This window comes from Eschrichtius robustus, chromosome 4 (assembly GCF_028021215.1).
Source record: "Eschrichtius robustus isolate mEscRob2 chromosome 4, mEscRob2.pri, whole genome shotgun sequence".
NCBI classification, from domain to species: Eukaryota; Metazoa; Chordata; class Mammalia; order Artiodactyla; family Eschrichtiidae; genus Eschrichtius; species Eschrichtius robustus.
The window spans coordinates 3,462,222-3,483,335 of record NC_090827.1 but is presented as its reverse complement, the minus strand read 5'-3'; the positions used below and the strand labels follow the sequence as shown (position 1 = coordinate 3,483,335).

The window sequence follows — 21,114 nt, the reverse complement described above, 5'->3', positions numbered from 1 at the left end:
AGGCCTCAATTAAAATACAGAATGAAATAAAAGCATGAAATCTGGTTAAAAATCAAGCACAAATAAGAAAATGCAAGCGAATTTTAAATTCTTACTTCCTTTTTGACAAAGCCTTTATTCTGACTAAAACTTTACCAGTGGTCTCCCAACATGCTCTCACACTGGGATTCCTGAAATTTAAAGCTTTCACCTATAGCCTTTAAAATGTAAATGTCTAATGGATTTCCCATAAAACTTTCACACAAAAAGCAGTTAAACATCCAGGATGTCCATCTGCCTGTCTTTCTCTCTTCATTTCTTTATGCGCAAGGCAGGTTAGTTAAGAACTGTGCTCCACTCATTCTTAAAAATACGTAGTCTGCACTTTTATTCGTTCTTCAAAGAAAGTGAGCAATTTATCCCTAGGTCTGCACAAATAAAGCAGCCTGTGACATCACCCAAACCACTGATAGTTTCAAAGTTGTAAGGGATTTTTACTAAATCAGGGCAAAATACAAAAGAACAAGAACAAGACCAAGCAAAACACATCAATATTATAAACTCATTAGTTACAATGCAAATTCACAAATGAACTGAGGTTAGTACTAGGAGACCACACACAAATTACAATACCTGAGATTTAGTGCATTCCTTTGAGCCAAAATGAAATGAGTGCCATAGAGGAGGAAAGGAAAAGATGACATTATCAGACATGCTACAGTACATCTGCCAAAATGAAGATCATGTTAAATTAGGTTAAGAATGACCATACAGCACTGGCTCCATGTATGATGCCCTTTATGTTCCTTAGCCATGCACTTGAACTTGAAATGCACCTGCAACCATTTAGGTCACCTGTGAAGTAGGACCATGCACCTTGTCAACAAACTTTTCACCCTGGCTCCCACCTTACTAGGGTTCTTTCAAAAGGAGTATTTCTGCTCAGAATAAGTAAATGTGACTTAGGGCTAATTTTGTTGTTTCCATAAGTTAAAATCATGTACTTAGGCAAAATAATAATTATATAAATAAAGTTAAAACACAATTTGCATGAAAAGACGTGATTCAATATTTAGAATTATGACTCTTGTTGCCCATCTGAACTCATTTAGAAAAACTAATACCACCATGTCACATATTAGCAAACTGGTACCTGATCCATCAGTAAGCAAGTTAAATTTTTCACCCTAATACTGAATTTTCCCTCATAAAAGTACCTGTTGACCAGGTAAGGGATTTTTTAAAACCACTAAAAAAAAAAATAATCTTGAATAATTTTTTAAAACTACACATTTAAAAAAAAAATCAGACTAAAAAGGGGGAGTCATGTAGGGGAGGTGGGTCAAGTATTCCATAAAGGGGGAAAACATGGGGATAGCAGAGAGAAATAATTATAAAATGACACCCCCCCCAACTTAAATGGGACAAATATAACTATAAAATCAAACCAATCAGCTTTAACACTAAATTTTTAGTAACCCACACTGCTGCTAAATATCTTGGTATAGAATCTGATTTGGAAAAATAATTCCAAAGCAGAAAGAGTACTAACAATATTAGTAGATTGTACTATTAATGTGTACAACTATTTTTAATCCATATTTCCTTCTTCCATGATGCTACACTGACACTAAAAATACTACCTTCTTTTACAGACAATGGTAACAAAAAACCTTTCATAGGTTTTTTCAAAAAAATACCAAGGCTCTCCAGCAGGCAAACAAAGCTAACTTTATGATGAGCAAAAAGCAACCCTTTCCAAATGAGCTCAATGAAATGATTCAACTATGAAATTCATGTTAAATTAAAATTGTGCATGGGCAGTGAGAGGAGTAGGCAGAGAGCTGGTGGTCAAAACTGCTTAAATATTCAAATACAAAGGGCTCTCAGAAATAGAACACATGAAGTGCGGGTATAAAATGCATCACTTCAAGTTACCAGAAAATTAAGTACATAATTTTAAGTCTATATACATTTTTCCATGCAGTTTGCATTTATACTTATTTGCAAAAAGAAAGAAGAGGATACGGAAGACAAACAAATAAGAAATGTAAAATAGTTGTCTTTTATGTATTTTTATTTTTTCATATTTTTATTTTAAAATTAATTTCACAAATGAGTGCTCATTTAATGGTATTATAAGTATAGATAAACCATGTTTGACCTTATTATGACATATGCAAGAATTCAAGTTACTTTCTTCTTGAATACAGAAATCCTCAAATATATTTGCCACTATTCTGGGTGGGCCACCAGGGGACATGGACACAGCATAGCTGAGCAGAGAGAAATGAGTGAGAAAAATAAGGCTCCCAAACTGACTACGCTGGGGTCTTGTACAAATCACTCATTATCTGTGCCTCGGTTTCCTCAAACATAAAAAGCAGTTTCTTTACCTAGTATTTACGAAATAAATGACAATCAAGTGGTGAAAGCATTAAACAGGACCTCTGAACCTATTAGAAATGCTTCAGACCATCTTTACACTGGGATTTACAGAAGCATCATTTCAAATTATGCTCTCACTTCACCATATTAAAAACCAAAAATTCTCAAGACAATATTCTCACAATGGTATGAAAATAACAGGTAATTTTTATATATCTAACTTTTGAATAAAAAACAGGTATGATACCCGTCACTGGCGACGGTGAGGGAAAGGGCAAAATTTTAGATCAAGATAAGAACCTAAAAATATCCCAGTTACAACTGTACATGCTGGTCACAAAGCTGATCCAAAGAGACCACGTTAAGAAATAAAAAGGCTAAACAATGCCTTTTCGATATCTTATTTCAATGCTCCTTAAACTATTCACATTATGTGTTTCCAGAAAAATCTGCACTTTGAATAAGTATACCACAGAAAGGAATTATTCATCAAAAATAGAAAATGTATGTCTTTTCACAAGACTCCCAACAAAAAGCTATAAAGATAAATATAATTATTATACTTGTATAGCTTACCGTATGATAGCCTCTAGGCAAAGGTGGTTTGCCCACAGGATAAGGGTCCACAGTATCAATAATCGTTTGTCTTTCCCCCTTCTGGTTGATTTTTCTAAATCTCCTTCGAGACTGTCGATGAGAAGCTTGACGCTGAAAATACTCTTCATTTTCATCCATATAGTCTACCTGAAATAAAATCCCCCAAGATTTCATTTCTTCCAACACCATGTTCCATATAAGATTAGATGCAGAATAAAACTTACGGGTAGTCCACATTCATTCATTGTGCAAAAAGACATTTGTAGACAAACTATCTCGACAGACTTCAAATGTTTTTCAACTTCTCTGGAACTAAGTGGTTCTGAGTAACTTTTCTTTATAAAAGAAAAGAGGCATTTTCAGTTCCACTTAGGACAATATGGGTAACTCTTGAATTTCCTGCAGTCTCAAAGGGAAGGATATTTTCAGTAGTCTTTGTCCTGATTTATTAATGAAAGATCTCACAGGATACATCACCATGCATTATGAAAGCAACTGCCCCATTGTCTTAACTAAAGCACAAAAACTCTCATGAAGTAAATCTGTTAAAAAAAAAAAAGAAAACCAAATCCCAAATGACTCAGACACGACTACTGGCAGAATGACTTTGGTAGATTACTTAAGGGCTTCTCTTCCTACTTTCATTCTACAGATTCAGTTTTTTTTTATTATAAATCGCACTGTTCTCAAAAAATAATTTCCTCATTTTGAACATTTAGAAAGTGATGAATGGACTAACAGAAGAAAAGTTACGTTCGGTTAATCCTCACCGCACTTACATAATGAAAATGGGATTGCTCACAAAAGCATATTTAGATTCTAAGATGGTTCTCACACTGACAAACCTACTAGTCTGCATTGTATGGACAAGGACAAAGTCCTCAAGGAATTCTGAAGGTCAAAAATCCTTCAGATCAACACAAAATAGCAGTAACAGAGACCAAAATCTCAAGGAAATATCTGAAATGCTTTTCAAGACCTGTGGCTGGGAAGCCCGACGTATCTGCCTACATTTTTCCACTCCTAAATCTTTACTCACCACCATGCCACTTTCTCACTTAACAGTAAATCTGGGGAAATTTTACCAAAAGTTTTCACTAGCTTTGATGAGGAAGTTCCCATTTCTGACAAATTCCTCTCCTCCATCATAGGGGAAAAAACCTACATCTCCTCTGAAAATAGACTTATAGGCATCTACCAAATATTTTATTAAATATGAATAAAAAGCCTCCACCATCATCTGTTTTAGGCCATTATTTATTCAAAAAGTTTCCCTGCCCAGATAGATGCTGGATGGGAAATATTATGCACATCCGCCAACTGAATGTCTCTACTGGGCACTCCCTCCAATCTTATTTTTGTTGCTGATTTTTTTAAGGGGTACATAGTGTCCCATCTTAAAATCATTTTTATACAGTAAGGAAGAATGTGACAGGCTTTCCTTAAAGCATCAGTAAAAATAATTATGTTGCTAATATCTCTTCTAACGTTATGGTTTTTGCATGTGTCTTACCTCAATATATTTTTTAAATCACACTATTCAATTAAAGAGAGAAAAATCTCAACAGAGTATTTAACCAGCATAAAAGTCCTCCAAATTTCTTTCAATTAGATAAAGGAAGTGATTTCCTTTGTCAATTGTTGCCTGAATACATATCACTGTGTCTCATTTAAAGTACCAATATTTGGAGAGCTAAAAATCCTGCAATTCCAAGATTCTCTCCAAGTTTAAATTAAATGGCATTTTCATAGACTGATTTATAAAGTTCAAACACCAAACATTTAGGTACGTGACCCTTTTAAACTTTCTTTTTCATTATTTGACTCCCGTAAATAATTATAATGATTATGAACTAAAACTCAAAAAGTTATGAAATAAATATACCTAGAGTTATAAAATATATAATACAGTTATAAGTAGTTTGTGAAAATACTTTTATTTCATAACTTTTTTTAAGGGAAAAAAGTCTTCACAGAAGTATTCTTACCACAATCATTTCAGAAGGCTCTAACACAATGCATTCACAGCCACGCCTAAAGCTTCCTGCAGAACGCTTGCCAAAACTAGAAAGAAAAAAAAGATTTAAGAAATACAAATTGTGAATTTAAGCTAACCATTCAGATGAATAAAAACAAGGAAGAAAACAACTACAAAAAATATACATTGAAGAAAGAGAACTATCTCAAACCATTATTTACACAGAATGACAAGGAACCATTCAAGTTTTTAAATCTCAGATATATTTTTCTGGAAAATTCCAATATAATGTTTTTGAATACATAATGTAAGTAATGAAGAGTCATTATGAATGTGTTTTGTGTTAGGCTGTTTGAAACCACTCCCAGTTAGGTGAAGATTTAGAATACTCTAACAGGGGTGGGAATTGGATCAATGGCAAACTATAAAAATATCCAAGATATAAAATGCATATAATTCTCTTCTATAACTTAACTTGCTTAGGTTAAACATTTCTTTCACTTAAAAATGTAGTTATTTTTCTAAATTTTCAAATCAACTTATTCAAAATCAGTTTAAGGAAAAGGTATTCAACTCAGGGCTTTCAGCTACACAGTGACTTAAGTGGACATGCATTCCCAAAGCCCCTTTCCGCGTGAAAACTGCACTGCCGACTTCAGACACGGCACCTCTGCCCCATCTGTGGAAATACCCACCTAACACTAGAGCAGATTTATTCTCTCTGGCATAGCTTTATGCCAACTAGAGCCACGAAGAGTTCTAAGTAGTCATGACTTGTTCTGCTAACGTACCACCTACCCCTGCTCATTCACTACTCCAAAAGGCCTCCCTTCCCTCCAGTCAACATCTTAGTAACCATTTTTTTTCTGGCCGCACCGTGCAGCATGGGGGATCTTACTTTCCCAACCAGGGATCGAACCCGCGGCCCCCGCAGTGGAAACGCGGAGGTACGGGGTCTTAACCACTGGGCGGCCAGGGAAGTCCCAGTAACCGTTTTTAATAACCTACTTTTGAGAAAAATATGAGGAAAAAACGCTTCCAAAGAGCTATTTTATCGAGATCTTTTTTTTCCCAAATCAATTAGACATTTGAGCAGCTCCTATGGACATTCTCATTCCTTTTATAACTCTCTTTATGTCATGGTAGATGTTTCACATGTTAGAACCCAACTTGGATTAGGAAAAGAAAAAAGTCACGTAAGATGAAGAGAACAAGAAAGTCAGCGTTCTCGCTCTATGAGCTTGTGACCTCTAGCAAACCAACTTGACCATCCCCATAGTCTAAACTGTACTCATTTTTAAGGTTATCGGGCGAGCCCAGGCCATCACTGAAGTCATTTCCTGCTCCAAAATTGTTTCTATGAAAATCAAAAAGAACCATACTTAGCATATCTGAAAAATCCTTCAAAAAATATTCATACATACATATTCTCACAACCGTACATATTGAAGTGCTTTTTTTAAGTGGAAAAAAATCTGCCAAGAAAAATATAATAATCTTATCTTCTTTGTCATGTTATTTCACATGCAATTAAAATGACCTAAGTTTTTACATATTCTCCTCTTAGTTTACAATTAAAGACCACTAAAATTACAGAAAATTCTCAACACACACAAAAATTTGCTTCTGGTTTTTGAAACTACCTACTTGCAATTTATTTTTTTACAATGAAGCTTATAATTTAATGATGCACTACAAACTAAGAAATAATCTCAGTGTGTTAGTAAAATATGTAGCAGGTTTCATGCCATCATTGCCCATTGAACCCTGTTATAGGACTAGGTAAAGACACATATTGTATGTTTAAGTTTTATCACTAAATAAAATAGCATTAAAATCTAAAGAAAATCATGTGACTCTAAGTTTTTTTTGTATTTTATTAAATTACAGAACCAGACAAGCTTCATAATCATAATGATCGAGTGGTTTTCCTTTTTGAAAATTTCATGTAGTAAAAAAAAAAAAAAATCAAATGTCTATAATGCATACAATGTTCAGATGACAACTTAATAAAAATAAAAACTGCTAGAATTAAACTATGTGGTATTTATTTATTTTATGCTTAATTCTAGTACCAACCACTCCCTACTCCAGAATTAAGGCTGTAAAACCCCTTACCGATCAGCCATTAGTTCAACAGAACTTCATGGCTGAGAAGATATTCACGTATTTAGTTGCACTAACACTATTACTTTAGGGATGAAAAGTGTGCATCCCCTAAGATGTGCTACAAAAAATATCTCTATGCCTTTTGCAAAGTGAGCTGCACTAAAATCTAACAAAACTCTCTTTGAAGCCCCAAAAGACTCAGGCTCTACTGACCATCACAAAGATGTGAACCATAGGAGAAATAATAGACTCTTGTCAGGTTAATTCTTTGAATACATTGAGGGGGGGAAAGGCAAATGCACAGAGAACCCACTCCAGCAAGAGAGAATAAATTATTTCATTTATCCAAAAATCCATTGTTTCGAACACAGCCAAGAACCCAGAAGGAAAGAGTGGCCTCAAAAGAGCTAAAGCGCAAGTCATGAATGCACTCGCTGGGGCCTAATGACAAGGTCCCTTGGCTCTATGGCAGAGAGGAGTTACTCTTAGCTTACAAACCAGAAGCTGTAAGGTAGGAATGGTCAGGGAGGAATGAAAAACGTCACCTAGAAACCCATTCAGCCCACAAAATACTTCTGCTTCTACTCTCTGATTCTTTGAAACAATAAATATAGAAACAAAAGTAAGTAAACACCATTATTTACTAAGTTTTAAAAAATCTTTGACCAAGTTCTATATAAATAAACTGTTTTAAAAATACAGTCCCGGACTCAATGCTCTGTGGTGACCTAAATGGGAAGGAAATCCAAAAAAGAGGGGCTATATATATACATATAGCTGATTCACTTTGCTGTATAGTAGAAACTGACACAACACTGTACAGCAACTATACTCCAATAAAAATAAAAATAAATAAATACATAAAATTTTTTTTAAAATACAGTCCTGGAAAATTTTAGAGATAAAAAAGGTAACCGGATAGAGACATACAGCAGGTAAGATCTCCCACAGATGATATTAAGATCAAATTTTTAAAATATTTTAGATGGTTTAGTAGGAAGAAATGGAGAGGAATCCTCAGGTTTACAAATGACACAGAGACGTTTAGATAGTAAAGCACAAAACAAAGCCAGTAAGAATAAAGTACAAGCCATTTTTATAAAGTTTTATGTGCGTATAAAAAAGCAGTAAGGACCCAACCTGCACAAGGAAATATTCTATGTGAAAAGTGATCAAATGCACAAAGTATGTAAGATAAGATTAAACAGCAAAGAGTTCTCATGTTTCAATTAAAAGTCAAATGAAAACTAGAAGTCTTTCAAGGCATTAGCACAGTAAACTGCTAACATAATGAATAACAAATAATAAACAGAGATACACCTCAAAAGGATGGACACACTAGGAGAAATGAAAAGTGAAAATTACTATACATACCCTTATAGAAAACCACGTAAATCTACAATAGAGCACTGCCCTAGAAAAGTTTCTAAGGGGAAAAACACAGAGCTAAAAAGTTTCCAACAAAAAAATTAAGGGTATCCAAAGGGCTTTCTGTAAAACCAGAGGCACAGATTAAAAGAACACTTCATTCAGTCTTATTAATAGCAGCTGAAAGTTGGTATCATTTAAATTTCTAAAATCATGACTTAAGGAAATGTAGAAATGATACAGATTAAATAAGAAGTTGGTTAACTTAAAAAGTACACCTACAATCCTTGAGGGTTTTAAGAAAAGTCAGAAATAGATAAAGATTGTTCCAAAGCCATTTGCCTAAATTCTCCTCCAAATGTTCCTCGGTGCCACTGTCAGAAATGAACAGTTAGTCCTATCAAATGCATTCTTTTTCACTATTAAGTCTTATAAGAGACTACACAAAGTGGTCTACAAATTCGATGCAATTCCCATCAAAATCCCCCCAAAAATATTTTTTGCAGAAATGGAAAAACCAACCTTCACGTTCATATGAAATTGCAAGGGGCCCTAATTAGCCAAAACAATCTTGAAAAACAACGAAGTGAGTGAACTCACACTTTTTTTTTTTTTTTAAGGTTTCATATAGTAAAAGTTTTTTTCTACATGCACTTCAATTTCACAGCAAGAGTGGCATAGGATACCTAAACTCAGAAGAGAGCATTCATGCAAGATATCTAACTCCTTGATGTAATAATGCATACAATTCAAAATGATTACACTATCATTCCATCTAGGGCTTTCTGCAACTACAAGGTGGTGGTTATGGAAAGCATGGCCCTTGGTATCAACATCTAAAAAGCAACCACCACCTTCTTCTATGTGTGTTCTCTTTTTGCGTTTTTTCTTCATTTTTCTTAATCAACTCTGCTGTTGTTGCTGCTGCTTAGCAAAACTGGTAAAAACAAAATTGTAATCATTGAACATAGCGCTCTGGCGGTCAAGACGTTTAAAACCTTCAGTCTTCTGGGGCGAAGAAAGCACTGTGAGACATTTAGAACTCTGATTTACAAACAGGGTGGTCACAAATTTTCCTGGCTTGAAGACTTCCACAACTTTCCTGATCGGGTCATCGTAGGAGGTCTGACTTAAGTTTGTTTCAAAGCTAACATAAGAAAATCCTGGTTCTGGAGTGATGTGAATAGTCCAATAAGTTCCATCCGATTTCATTCCATTCGCTGAATAGCCACAAGGATTGAACAGTGTGGCATCGATGGACAGAACCTGGTATCAGGTCACGAATTCCACTCTCACGAGGGACGTCCTTTGCAGTAACACCATCTTTCATGTAGAACTGGTCCATAACTGCTGGGTCAAGCTCACTCATCAGAATTTCCAGGGTCTGATCTGGCGGATTCGATTATCCGACTCTCTGGGAAATCCAAAGTATACAAGTACCAACAATCAGAATTCATGCCTCCCATACAATATACTGCTCCATTTGGGAAAACTGCATTAAGAAACTCCGTTTCTTCCTGGAAATTCCGGTGTGGGTACCCTTGGTGAGAAGGCTTCATGAAATTCTTACGAGAATAAAAGAAGCTTTGAGTCAAACCCACTGTAATCCCCAGCAAGTTTCAACAAGGGGACGAGTGCCTCCAGCAAGAGGGTGGTACCACATGTCTTCAAAATGAAACGTCTCCTGGAGACAAACATGCTACTCTCACTGAGTACGTAAGCTTCCTGCTTGTCGGTTTTTGTCACACTTATGATTGAACACTGCACATCCTGCAAAGGTACGTCCCACTCGGATCTTGGGATGGTGCGAGGATCCCCAGATCCTTGGTTTGCGTCGGGTTGCTGCCTGGTGGACCACACCTCCAGCAGCCTCTCGGCCCCTTCGAAAAAATGTGCAGCTTCCATCACCGTGAGACCAGCGAGCAACCAACAACCACAGAAAATCAACTAAACTAAATCTCTTCTCCCGCCGCTGCCGCCGCCGCTGCGGATTGTTCCAGCTGTGTTAAAGTTCAGGTTCCTTTTTTGCTATAATTTTATATTAACTTTTTTTAAAAAAGGGCTAATAAAATTTTCCCGGCTTTTTTTTTTTTTTTTTTTTTTTTGGTGAGCGAAAGTTGAACGTGAGTCTGTTGGAAATAGAGGCAGATACAGCTCAGTCTCTTGTAGTCCGCTGTTTCGCCGTTAGAGAGGGTAGAGCGAGCGCTAGCTAATGTCGCCAGCCACACTGTGGGAGCCTTTTTTTTTTTTTTAAAGATAAATAATTGCTTTTTTTTTTTGGCTGTGTTGGGTGTTCGCTTCTATGCGAGGGCTCTCTCTAGTTGTGGCAAGTGGGGGCAACTCTTCATCGCGGTGCGCGGGCCTCTCACTATCGCGGCCTCTCTTGTTGCGGAGCACGGGCTCCAGGCGCGCAGGCTCAGTAGTTGTGGCTCACGGGCCCAGCCGCTCCGCGGCATGTGGGATCTTCCCAGACCAGGGCTCGAACCCGTGTCCCCTGCATTGGCAGGCAGATTCTCAACCACTGCGACACCAGGGAAGCCCTGAACTCACACTTTTAATTTCAAAACTTACGACAAAGCTGCAGTAATCAAACCAGTGTGGTACTGGCATAAGGATAGACACATATGGACCAACGAAATAAAACTGAGAACCCAGAAATAAACCCATATCCATGGCTAATTTTGACAAAGGTGTCAAGTTCATTCAATGGGGGAAGAACAGGCTCTTTAACAAATGTGCTGAGACAACTGTATTTCCACATGAAAAAGAATGAAGTTGGACCCCTACCTCTCATGACATAACAAAAATTGACTGAGAACGGATCACTGATTAAATAAAAGAGCCAAAAACCATACAACTCTTAGGGGGGAAAAAAAGGGATAAATCACCATTACCTTGGATTTGACAATGGACTCAGAGATGACACCAAAAGCACCAGCAGCAAAAGGAAAAATAAATAAACTGAACTTCATCAAAACTGAAAACTCTGGTGCATTGAAGGACATCATCAAGAAACTGAAAAGATAATCTACAGAATAGGAGAAAATATTTGCAAATCATATATCTGAGAAGGGTTTAATATCCAGAATACATGAAGAACTCCTACAGCTCAACAACAAAAAGACAACCCAATTAAAAAATAGGCAAAGGACTGGAATAGACCTTTCTCCAAAGAAGATATGTGTATCAACATCCTTAGTTATTAGGGAAAAGTAAATCAAAACCACAACGAAGCTACTCACCCAAGTTGCCCACTCTCCCCTCAAGAGTGCTTAATAAATCCTTGCTGTGCTTTCTCAAAATAAAAACAAACAAACAAAAAGACAACAAAAAACACAACCAGATACCATATCACACCTGATACTAGATGTGAATGAGATATTAGGATGGCTATAATTAAAAAATTTTAAAAAAAAGCAAAGAATGCAAAAAATGTTGAAGAGGATCTAGAGAAGCTGGAACCCTTGAATTTTGCTGTTGGGAATGTAAAATGGTGCCGTCACTGTGGAAAAGAGTTTGGCACGTCCTCAAAAACTTAAACACAGAATTAATATAAGACCCAGCAATTCTACTCCTAGAAAAATACCCAAAAGTATCAAAAACATGGACCCAAACAGTTATTTCACTGCAGCATTATTTGCAATAGCCAAAAGGTGAAAACAACACAAGTATCAACTGATGAGTCGATAAACAAAATGTGATATATACAATGGAATATTATCCAGCAATAAAAAGGACTGAAGTTCTCATATATGTTATAACATGGGTAAGCCTTGAAAGCATTATGCTAAGTGCAACAGCCAGTCACAAAATGACAAATATTGTAAGATTCCACTTATATGAGATATCTAGAATAGGTAAATTCATAAAGACAGAAAGTAGACCTGAGGTTTCCAGGGGTTAGGGAAGTGCAAAGTTACAAAGTTTCTGTTTGGAGCTATGAAACGTAAGTTGTGGAAATAGGTAGTGATGATGGTTGCACAACAGTGTGATTGCAATTAATGCCATTGAATCCTACACTTTAAATGGTTAAAATGGCATATTTTACGTTATACACACACATGCGCATATCCACAACTTTTTTTTTAAGTATATAAGAGAAACTTATCAAGAAGATTTGTGTGTTTGTTTGTTTTAGTGGTTTTGAGTATTTTGGCAAAATTCAGGACTTGAATAAGAAAAAGTAGTAACTCCACTTTGACCAAACAAGAACCAACCTTAAGGGCAAAGGAAGAGTTAAGTTTGATGACTGAGCTATACCACTGATTAACTTGGAACCAATCTTTTTCTACACTAATTTAGCAATGAAGTGATAGAGGTCATGGGTGAAAGAACTGGGACGATACAAAGAGATGGTAAACAAATGTTAATGAAATATCTGAAATCAGTTTTTTTAAATTTTTATTTTACATTGGAGTATAGTTGATTTACAATGTTGTGTTAGTTTCAGGTGTACAGCCAAATGATTCAGTCATACATATACATGTATCTATTCTTTTTCAAATTCTTTTCCCATTTAGGTTATTACAGAATATTGACCAGAGTTCCCTGTGCTATACAGTAGGTCCTTGTCGGTTATCTATTTCATATATAGCAGTGGGAATGTGTCAATCCCAAACTCCCAGTCTATCCCTCCCACCCACCCTTCCCCCCTGGTAACCTGAAATCAGTTTTGAAGAGTCAATTATACCTACATTTTCCTCTCACCCAGCATTATCCCATTTTTTATTTTATCCCTGGTGATAAATTAGGGGGTCTCCCCACCCCGTGTCCACATATATACGGAGAGAGAGGGAGAAAGAGAGAGAGATGCACACACACATACAATTTTGCTTCCTATTCCTCTTCCAAATACTCACTGGACACGTACTACAGAATCAATATGAACTATGTAATCAATACAGAGCTTACAAGAAACTCACTAAATATAGCCCCTATTCATAAATAGTTTGTATTCCGTGGAAGATGACTGCACAGAAAGTTGTGATAAGAGGCAGAACAGCGAGCGCCGTGAGTTTAGTGAGAAAGAATGTCATATTTGCTGCCTACAATGCATCTCAAAAACCAAATGCATTTCTTGAATGTCAGAGCTGAGAAAAAAACTTGAAAATCATATAGTACAGGGTCTCTTGGCATTTTTTTCTCCAGCTTCCCACCTGAAAGTATGTCAGAGTCCAATGTGCTACATCAAAGGCCCTCAAGTGTTTCTATTTAGGAAAAGGCCCCCAAGTGCTTATAATATGTATGACCCGCCATCCTCCTCTTCCCACGAGAAGCGTCCCTCCAGTTCAATTTTCATTGCATAAGTGGAGAAACTAAGCCAACCTACCTAAGGGTAGGTTAAAAGAGATGCCCAACATTGCCATCAGACTCCATCACCCAGGGTTCTGGGATCCCACACTGACCTGACCCTTCCTCTCACTTTCTGCTATAGCCCTTTTCCACACTCAATAATACAAGAACTCTGGTCTTTGGTAAGCTTACCATGTGCAAGGAATAACTCCCAGACCTCCTCAGGAATATTGCTACGGTGCATCTCTTATACCAGTAAAGCATAAACCTAATGACAAGTGGGGAACAGAGCTTCGTGGAAAGGTGGATTCTCAGAGGCTTGCTCACTCGTGGGCTAGCTGAGTGAAAAAGACAAGTCAGCTGTTGTAATTCAGAAGGCAACTCGAATTCAGCAAAATTACAAATGACCATCAAGGGCTTGAGGGTTACCCTGGGAGACTCAAAGATGTGAATGTCAAATCTATAAAAACCAAGCCTATTCAGGCAGCTGCTGCCAGAAATTCAACTACTAGCACATCTGCTCCTTTGAAATGGCACTCATAATATGACGTACCAAGATAAACAAAGATATTTTTAAAATTTAAACTCAATTTTTAAAGGGACGCAGCTTTTTTTTTTAACTTTGAATTTAAACTTTAAAAAAAAATTATCCCTGTCTTCTGGTAATTTCAGTCTTTCTATGTACACGGGCATTTACATATAAGATACAAATATTAAAATACATATATAATAACTGTCTTTCAAAAAAAGGTGTAGGTAACAGTTATCAATGAGACTAGGTCTGAATACTTAAAAACCTGTTAGCCCTTTCTGTACTTGATGCCAGCCTTTCACTAAAGGCCAGAGAGTGAGAAAGAGATAGGGAGAAATGGAGAAGTATGGTTATGTGTGTTTTAAGAATGCTGATAGGCTTCTGATTCTACAAGGTGTGAACATGTAATGACTACAGTCTTTAAATCCTTCTAAATTGTTCTGTAGAAGTACGGTGTATAGCTTGGCTTTCAACTATTAACCTCAATGTAGTTTCAGAATGCCCTGATAATCTTACACTAAACCACCAAAGGTGACAACTAAAAGTGATGCAGACACACTTTCCATCAACCTACTGGTTCTCTGCGCTATTTAAAAAAAAAAAAAAAGGCTAAACTCACAGCAAATGATTAATGAAAAGACCACCTGCAGCATAACAAGCAGAGTATTCTTAAAGGCTCATATCCCCTCAGTAAAACTAATTGATGAATGGCTGCTCCAAAGACAGTTTAACAATCCAGATTATCACTCCCATTGAGTTATTTTAACGGAACAAATTAAAAATTAAGAATTACAAATTGTCCCTAAAAGTGAAATAAACTAAGTTTAACATTTTTACAGGCGCAAAATGGAATGACTTGATAGTACCCAAAATATGCAGACAAAAAATTTACTGAAAGTAATTAGTCTTCTACATAGTGTAAAATAGAGAAAAACGTTACCAGCCTGATAAAACTTTCTTTCAAGTTCAAGGCTCACAACAAGAAAGCACCAATGCCTGCAAATATAAAACCTTACCTAGTTTTCATAAATACCCACAGGCTGTGATTCACCGGACAGGGTTTTGCAGGCTCCTTCTGAGGGAAGGCCATCCTGTCCTGCGTTCCTGTGACCACATTTTCCCCATCCAAGTTCAGTCATGAGCACTTGCTGTGAGTGTTGAGTTTCCACGAAAGGCAGTCGCTGAGCACGGAAGCCTCTTCCGTCAGTGGCCCTAAGCTTGCCCTTTGTATGGGCCTCCGCATTCCTGTGGTACGTCAGAACTGCCCAGTGGAATGCAACTCCTCAGTATTGGAATGTAAACTTTTTCATGTCAGGCTACATCCAGAGAGGGGATACACAGCAATCAAACCGTGACTACACTGGTAGGCAATCCTAATTTACAAAATGATTGAAAATGTGATTCTCCGAGATATCAATTTTTCATATCTTCATTTCTAGGAAATGATAAGCAGTTACTAAAACCTAAAAAATGTCTGGCCTGATGCTCCTAAACCAAAACCAATTTATTTATTTAGAACTTACAAAAAATACTCACATGACACTGTCTTCAGATAGCAGAATAGCAGTACACATTAAGAAAAAAAAAAAATCTAACAAGTAACTGCTGATGCAATCAATTCCATTCTCAAAAATCAGTAGACTCTACAGGAATACATTTAACAGAAGAGGACAGTGGCTTTAAAGACATCATAAAAATGCATTTAATCTTTTAAAAATATTTTGTCCTCACTCATTAGTTTAACAAGCAAAAAAAAAAAGTAACAGCTATTTAAAACAAAAACATACACACACCAAGTACACATAGAAGCTGTGTGTGTGAACAGGCTATTTCAGAACTATCTGGGAGAACTAAAGAGACGGTTTCTTTCAAGGCTCATTTAGAAGTATTCTAACAGTCATCACCCTGCACAGACGAAGAGAGGTTTGCTCTTCTACACAGCGAATCTCCACATTTTAACCCTCGCTTATAAAAACAGAGCACAGGAAAAAAAAAAATGACAAGCGAAGCCTCAGAGCTATGTTTTCCCCCCTCTGTTCATTCCTCAGTAGCCTGTGATCTAAGTAACTACAGAAGTACTAGCCATCTGATACTTATGCTGTTAACATTTCAATCCCTTAGAACAAATCTAACCTGCGCTGGCTTCGGTATCTTTGAAGCAGCGGCAACAGTGCTTCCTCGCGGTAGAGGAGCTGGGTGTCTGCAGCCTCGAGCTCGCCCCATGGCCCCCGTGTTTTCTCCGGCTGAGTCCACGCGGCTGCAGCCTGCGCTTGGAGCCCGCATTCTTCCTGACGGCCAATTTCCTGCTTCGGTGACCCACCCACCCTCCGGGCTGCAGTTCTGAGTTATGCGTGTCGTGTGGTGCAGGGCACTGTTTCCGCATACCAGCCTCATGACCTCAGCGGCAGCCGGACAGACACTCTTTATCAATTTCTATTCACTATCCACTCTCCTAAGTCAAGGGCACGTCGGGGAATCTGCCATGTCTGCTCTCCTCTGAGCCTTCAAGGTCAAACGCTTAGGTGGGCTCGGCAATGCAATTTTGTTATTAAAATGTACCCGAGCTCTACTACACACACTGCTCTCCCGCCACCAGAGGGATGCTGAATTGTGCACCTGGCTGGAATGATTATCACGGAGAAGACGAGCATAAATTTATATCAAAACAGCACGGGAAAAGTTGAAAGAGGCTGCTTTTGCCATTATTTTTCCCTTCTAGAGAAGAAAGGTGGCTCTTACCTCAGCTGTACGGGGGTGAAGGGAGCAGGCAGTTTTTGTCTCTTGCCACAACCTAAGCAGCAAAGGACAGTAGTGGGTTGCTGACTGCACTTTGGTGGTGTCCACGTCCTCATGACCAGCTGCTGGGGAACAGCTGAGCTAAACTGATGTGCCGCTATCGGTCTGCTCAGCGGCACAAACAGGCCTCTGCTGACCACGGTGTTCTGTACACAGATAGCAGCTCATCAGTCTGTATAAAAGTTATGGTCCATAACAGCTTTCCCATCAGCTTCTGGACACATGCCTTACCCAAAATGCCTTTGCTGAATCTTCCCCGTTTCATTGTGCAAAGCACACTGTGGATGAGTCGAAGAGGCGAGGAAGCTCAGCTCTGAGGTCTTATTTTAAAACAAGCTGATTTTGGGACTTCCCTGGTGGCGCAGTGGTTAAGAATCCGCCTGCCAATGCAGGGGACTCGGGTTCGAGCCCTGGTCCGGGAAGATCCCACATGCCGCGGAGCAACTAAGCCCATGCACCACAACTACTGAGCCTATGAGCCACAACTACTGAGCCTGCGTGCCACAACTACTGGGCCCACGTGACACAACTACTGAGCCCGCATGCCACAACTACTGAGCCCGTGCGCCTAGAGCCTGTGCTCCGCAACAAGAGAAGCCACCGCAGTGAGAAGCCCGTGCACCGCAATGAAGAGCAGCCCCCGCTCGCCACAACTAGAGAAAGCCCGCGCGCAGCAACAAAGACCCAACGCAGCCATAAATAAATAAATAAATAAACAAATAAATTTATATAAAAAATAATAATACAATAAAAGAAAGTAACTTGACTTTTGTAAAATTCATTAGAGGTAAAATAAACAATTACATGAAGAAATAACTGAACAGACCTATGTAACTTGTTAGTGAGAAAAATGGTAGATGAAGTCAAATGAATAGTTCAGGTTCGTCCTAACCAGTAAAAACCTGAATTGATCTCAAGAATCAAACATTCAAATAATGGCAACAGAAACATCTGATATTCTTTAAAGGCTTATACGAATGGCACCCAAACCCAGCCACCAGTCTCCCCCAAGTCTGGTATATGTCATAAAAGAAGTTGAAACAGCACACATGTCTTCATAAAATAGGACCTAAACAATAATTCAGGTCACTTGAATAATACTGCCTTCATAAAATTCTTGGAAGTTAAAAGAACACATTTCCAAGAAAGGAAAAGCATAAATTCACACATATGTGTGATTTCTTACAAAGATATCAAGTAATAAAATGTCAACTTATTGAATTCATCTGCATGGAATGTGGACATTTTTCACAAACCATACTTATCTTGTTTTCCCTTGTTTTGTAAATAACTGTTCCTTCTAATTCTACCAACAGTAACCCTGGCAATATTGTTTAACCTGTTTCAGATCTGTTCTTATAGATTGAGGTAGTTAAAAACCTAGTAGGTATCATCAAAAAATATTTAGGAATATATTTAATGAAGGCTGTGTATGACCTGTACACTAAAAACTACAAAAGGGGATGTAACCCTACAAAGGAAAATAATAGAAGATCTAAATAAATTATGAGCTATACCACATTTATGGTTTGGAAGGCTCAATATTAAGATGGTAAACCTTCCCAAACTGATCTACAGATTCAATACAATTCCAGTCAAACCCTAACACTGACAAGCTGATTTCAGAATTTATACGGAAAAGCAAAGACACAGAAGAGCTAAATAATTTTGATAAGGAACAAAAGTGAGGGATTTATACTCCAGGATTTTTACTATAAAGCTACACAAATAAAGATAATGTGGTATTGGTATAAGAATTGACATGTATCAATAGATCAACAGAAGAAAAGAAAGAGTCCAGAAACAGACCTGAAACAAATTTGGTCTATTGATTTTTAATAAATGTGCCAAGGCAACTTAATGCATAAAAAATGTTCTTTTCAATAAATAGTTCTGGAACAGATGAATATCTGTATCGAGAAGCATAAGCCAAACCTCAACCCTTACTTACACCACACACACAAATTAAATCAAAATGGATCTCAGGCCTAAATGGAAGAGCTAAAACTATTAAATTTCTAGAAGAAAAACATGAGAAAACCTTTCGGACATCAAGTGAAGAAAAGATTTCTTAAACAGGACACCGAAAGTACAAACTATAAAAGAAAACACTGACATAAATGGACTTCATTAAGGTAGAAAGTTTTTGCTTTTAAAAGACACAGTTAAGAAAAAGGCAAGCCACAGATTGGAAGAAAATTTTTGCTAAATATATCTAAAGAAGGACTTGTACCCAGAATACATAAAGAACACACTCAAAAATAAGACAGTCAATTCAATATTTTTTTAATGGGCAATTTTTTAAAAAAACTGTTTGAAATGGTAAACTAATGCTTCCAAGAGGATATGTGAATGGCCAATAAACACATAAAAAAATTCTCAACAACACTAGTCTTCAGAGAAACACGTAATAAAACCACAGTGAGATGACCGTCACATATACGCTAGAGTGGCTAAAATTAAAAAGATGGACAATACCAAGTGCTGGAGAAGATGTGGAGCAACCAGAACTCTCAAAAACTGCTAGTGGGAAGGGCAAAATGTTCCAGCCGCTACGCAAAACAGTGTGACAGCTCTTTATAAAGTTAAACATACATTTACCACATAACCCAGCAATTCCACTCCTAGGTATGTATTCAAGAAGTCATGAAAACATATGTCCACACAAACAGAAGCCACAAACTGGAAGCAACCAAGACCATCATTTTCAAACTATGTTTTGTAAAAATTAATACTACCTCACTTACAAAATTCAATAGGATTTATAATATCTGGCATCCCCTTTACATAAGAATTGGCAATATATTGCAGGACTTGCTTCAAAATAGGACTGGAATGGGCAGTAAAGCAAAAGTTTAGTTGTCAAAGTCTGTCCCTATAGCCTTCTGACATGATAAGCATCTCTTTTTTTGCCTCTGTATTCCCCCTATTTACCTGCCACTCCACCCTCCCCTCCCTTGCCCTCCCCTTCCCCCAAAGCTTTTCAGGTGACTCAATGCCCAGATCATGTCTTCATACTCCCTGCAGCTCCCCTGTCTGTCAAAGCACGAACCATAACCTGCCCTAAAATCAAAAATACTCATTTCACCTCTAATATCCACCGACCTCAACGCCTCTGTATTAGGCTGTAGCTGTCAAATGCATCACACTGCCAGACACGCAAGTTCTAAACATCTTTTAGTTCATCCTCTCCCTTATCTATAATTTCGGTCACTAAATTCCATCATCAGTCCTCCTAAACTACTCTCACATCGAATTCTATTTCCATGAAAACACTGGTCAGGCCCTTGACCTTGGCCAACCAAGGCCACAGAGATGGGGTTCCTATCTCTAGTCCCAGCTTTACGGCATCTTCCAGGGTCCCCTCATTCACTCATCTTAAAACTCCAGGGCTTGCACATTGGTTCCACGGTCATTAGCCCAGCTGCTCAGTTCAGATCTGACTGACCAACTGCTTGTAAGCTTTGAAAATAGGAGTATAAAGTCCAGCCCAGATTGTAGGGACTAAAAACCTCCAGAGCCTGGACCTCAGTGCTGTACCCATTCTAAGCCAGGTGAATCCAGTAACAGGCCCAGTTCGGTCAAACCTGTCATGTTATCTCCTAACCACCTTTATTGCCAAACGCAAGGACTCGAAACAAGGTTTTTTCTACTTTTTGTTCCACAAGCACATTCTTAGAAAAGTTAAAACATACTTCTCAGGCTTGAGAGGCTATCAGGCAGCTCTTCTCCATTTAGTTGAAGGACAATAATTACTCTGTACTCTGACATAAATAATCAAAAAAAATCTCTGCTTTAGCCACAATGATGCTTCCATACACAAAATTAACTATATATATATATATATATATATTTATATATAAAATATAACTATATATACTATAAACTACATATAACTATATAAATTAACTATATACAAAATTAACATACAAAAGTTTACTTAATATATGTCAATATTACCTCAATTCTTTTTAAAGTTCACTTAAATAGGATAATGATTATAAAACCTTGAAGACCCTATTCATTCTCTGTTTCCAAAATTATGTATTAGTTAAAATCCAAGATGAGGTGACAA

At 37.5% G+C, this 21,114-nt stretch overlaps 1 protein-coding gene and 1 pseudogene across 4 annotated transcripts in view; both read right to left on the bottom strand.

Moving 5' to 3' along the window:
- The window catches only part of RAPGEF2 (Rap guanine nucleotide exchange factor 2), a 247,726-nt gene that overhangs the window by 113,337 nt on the left and 113,275 nt on the right, over nucleotides 1-21,114 (bottom strand). For 2 of the 4 annotated variants that reach the window (XM_068542403.1, XM_068542404.1), the window contains exons 5-6: nucleotides 4,953-5,028; nucleotides 2,944-3,111 (exon numbers count right to left, since the gene is read on the bottom strand). In XM_068542403.1, the coding sequence (XP_068398504.1) occupies nucleotides 2,944-3,111; nucleotides 4,953-5,028 (244 nt within the window). Of the gene's footprint in view, nucleotides 1-2,943; nucleotides 3,112-4,952; nucleotides 5,029-15,259; nucleotides 15,560-16,376; nucleotides 16,552-21,114 lie in introns of those variants that run through there. The other 2 variants (XM_068542405.1, XM_068542406.1) reach the window with 2 other exon arrangements.
- On the bottom strand, nucleotides 9,204-10,324 carry LOC137763570 (S-adenosylmethionine decarboxylase proenzyme pseudogene; annotated as a pseudogene).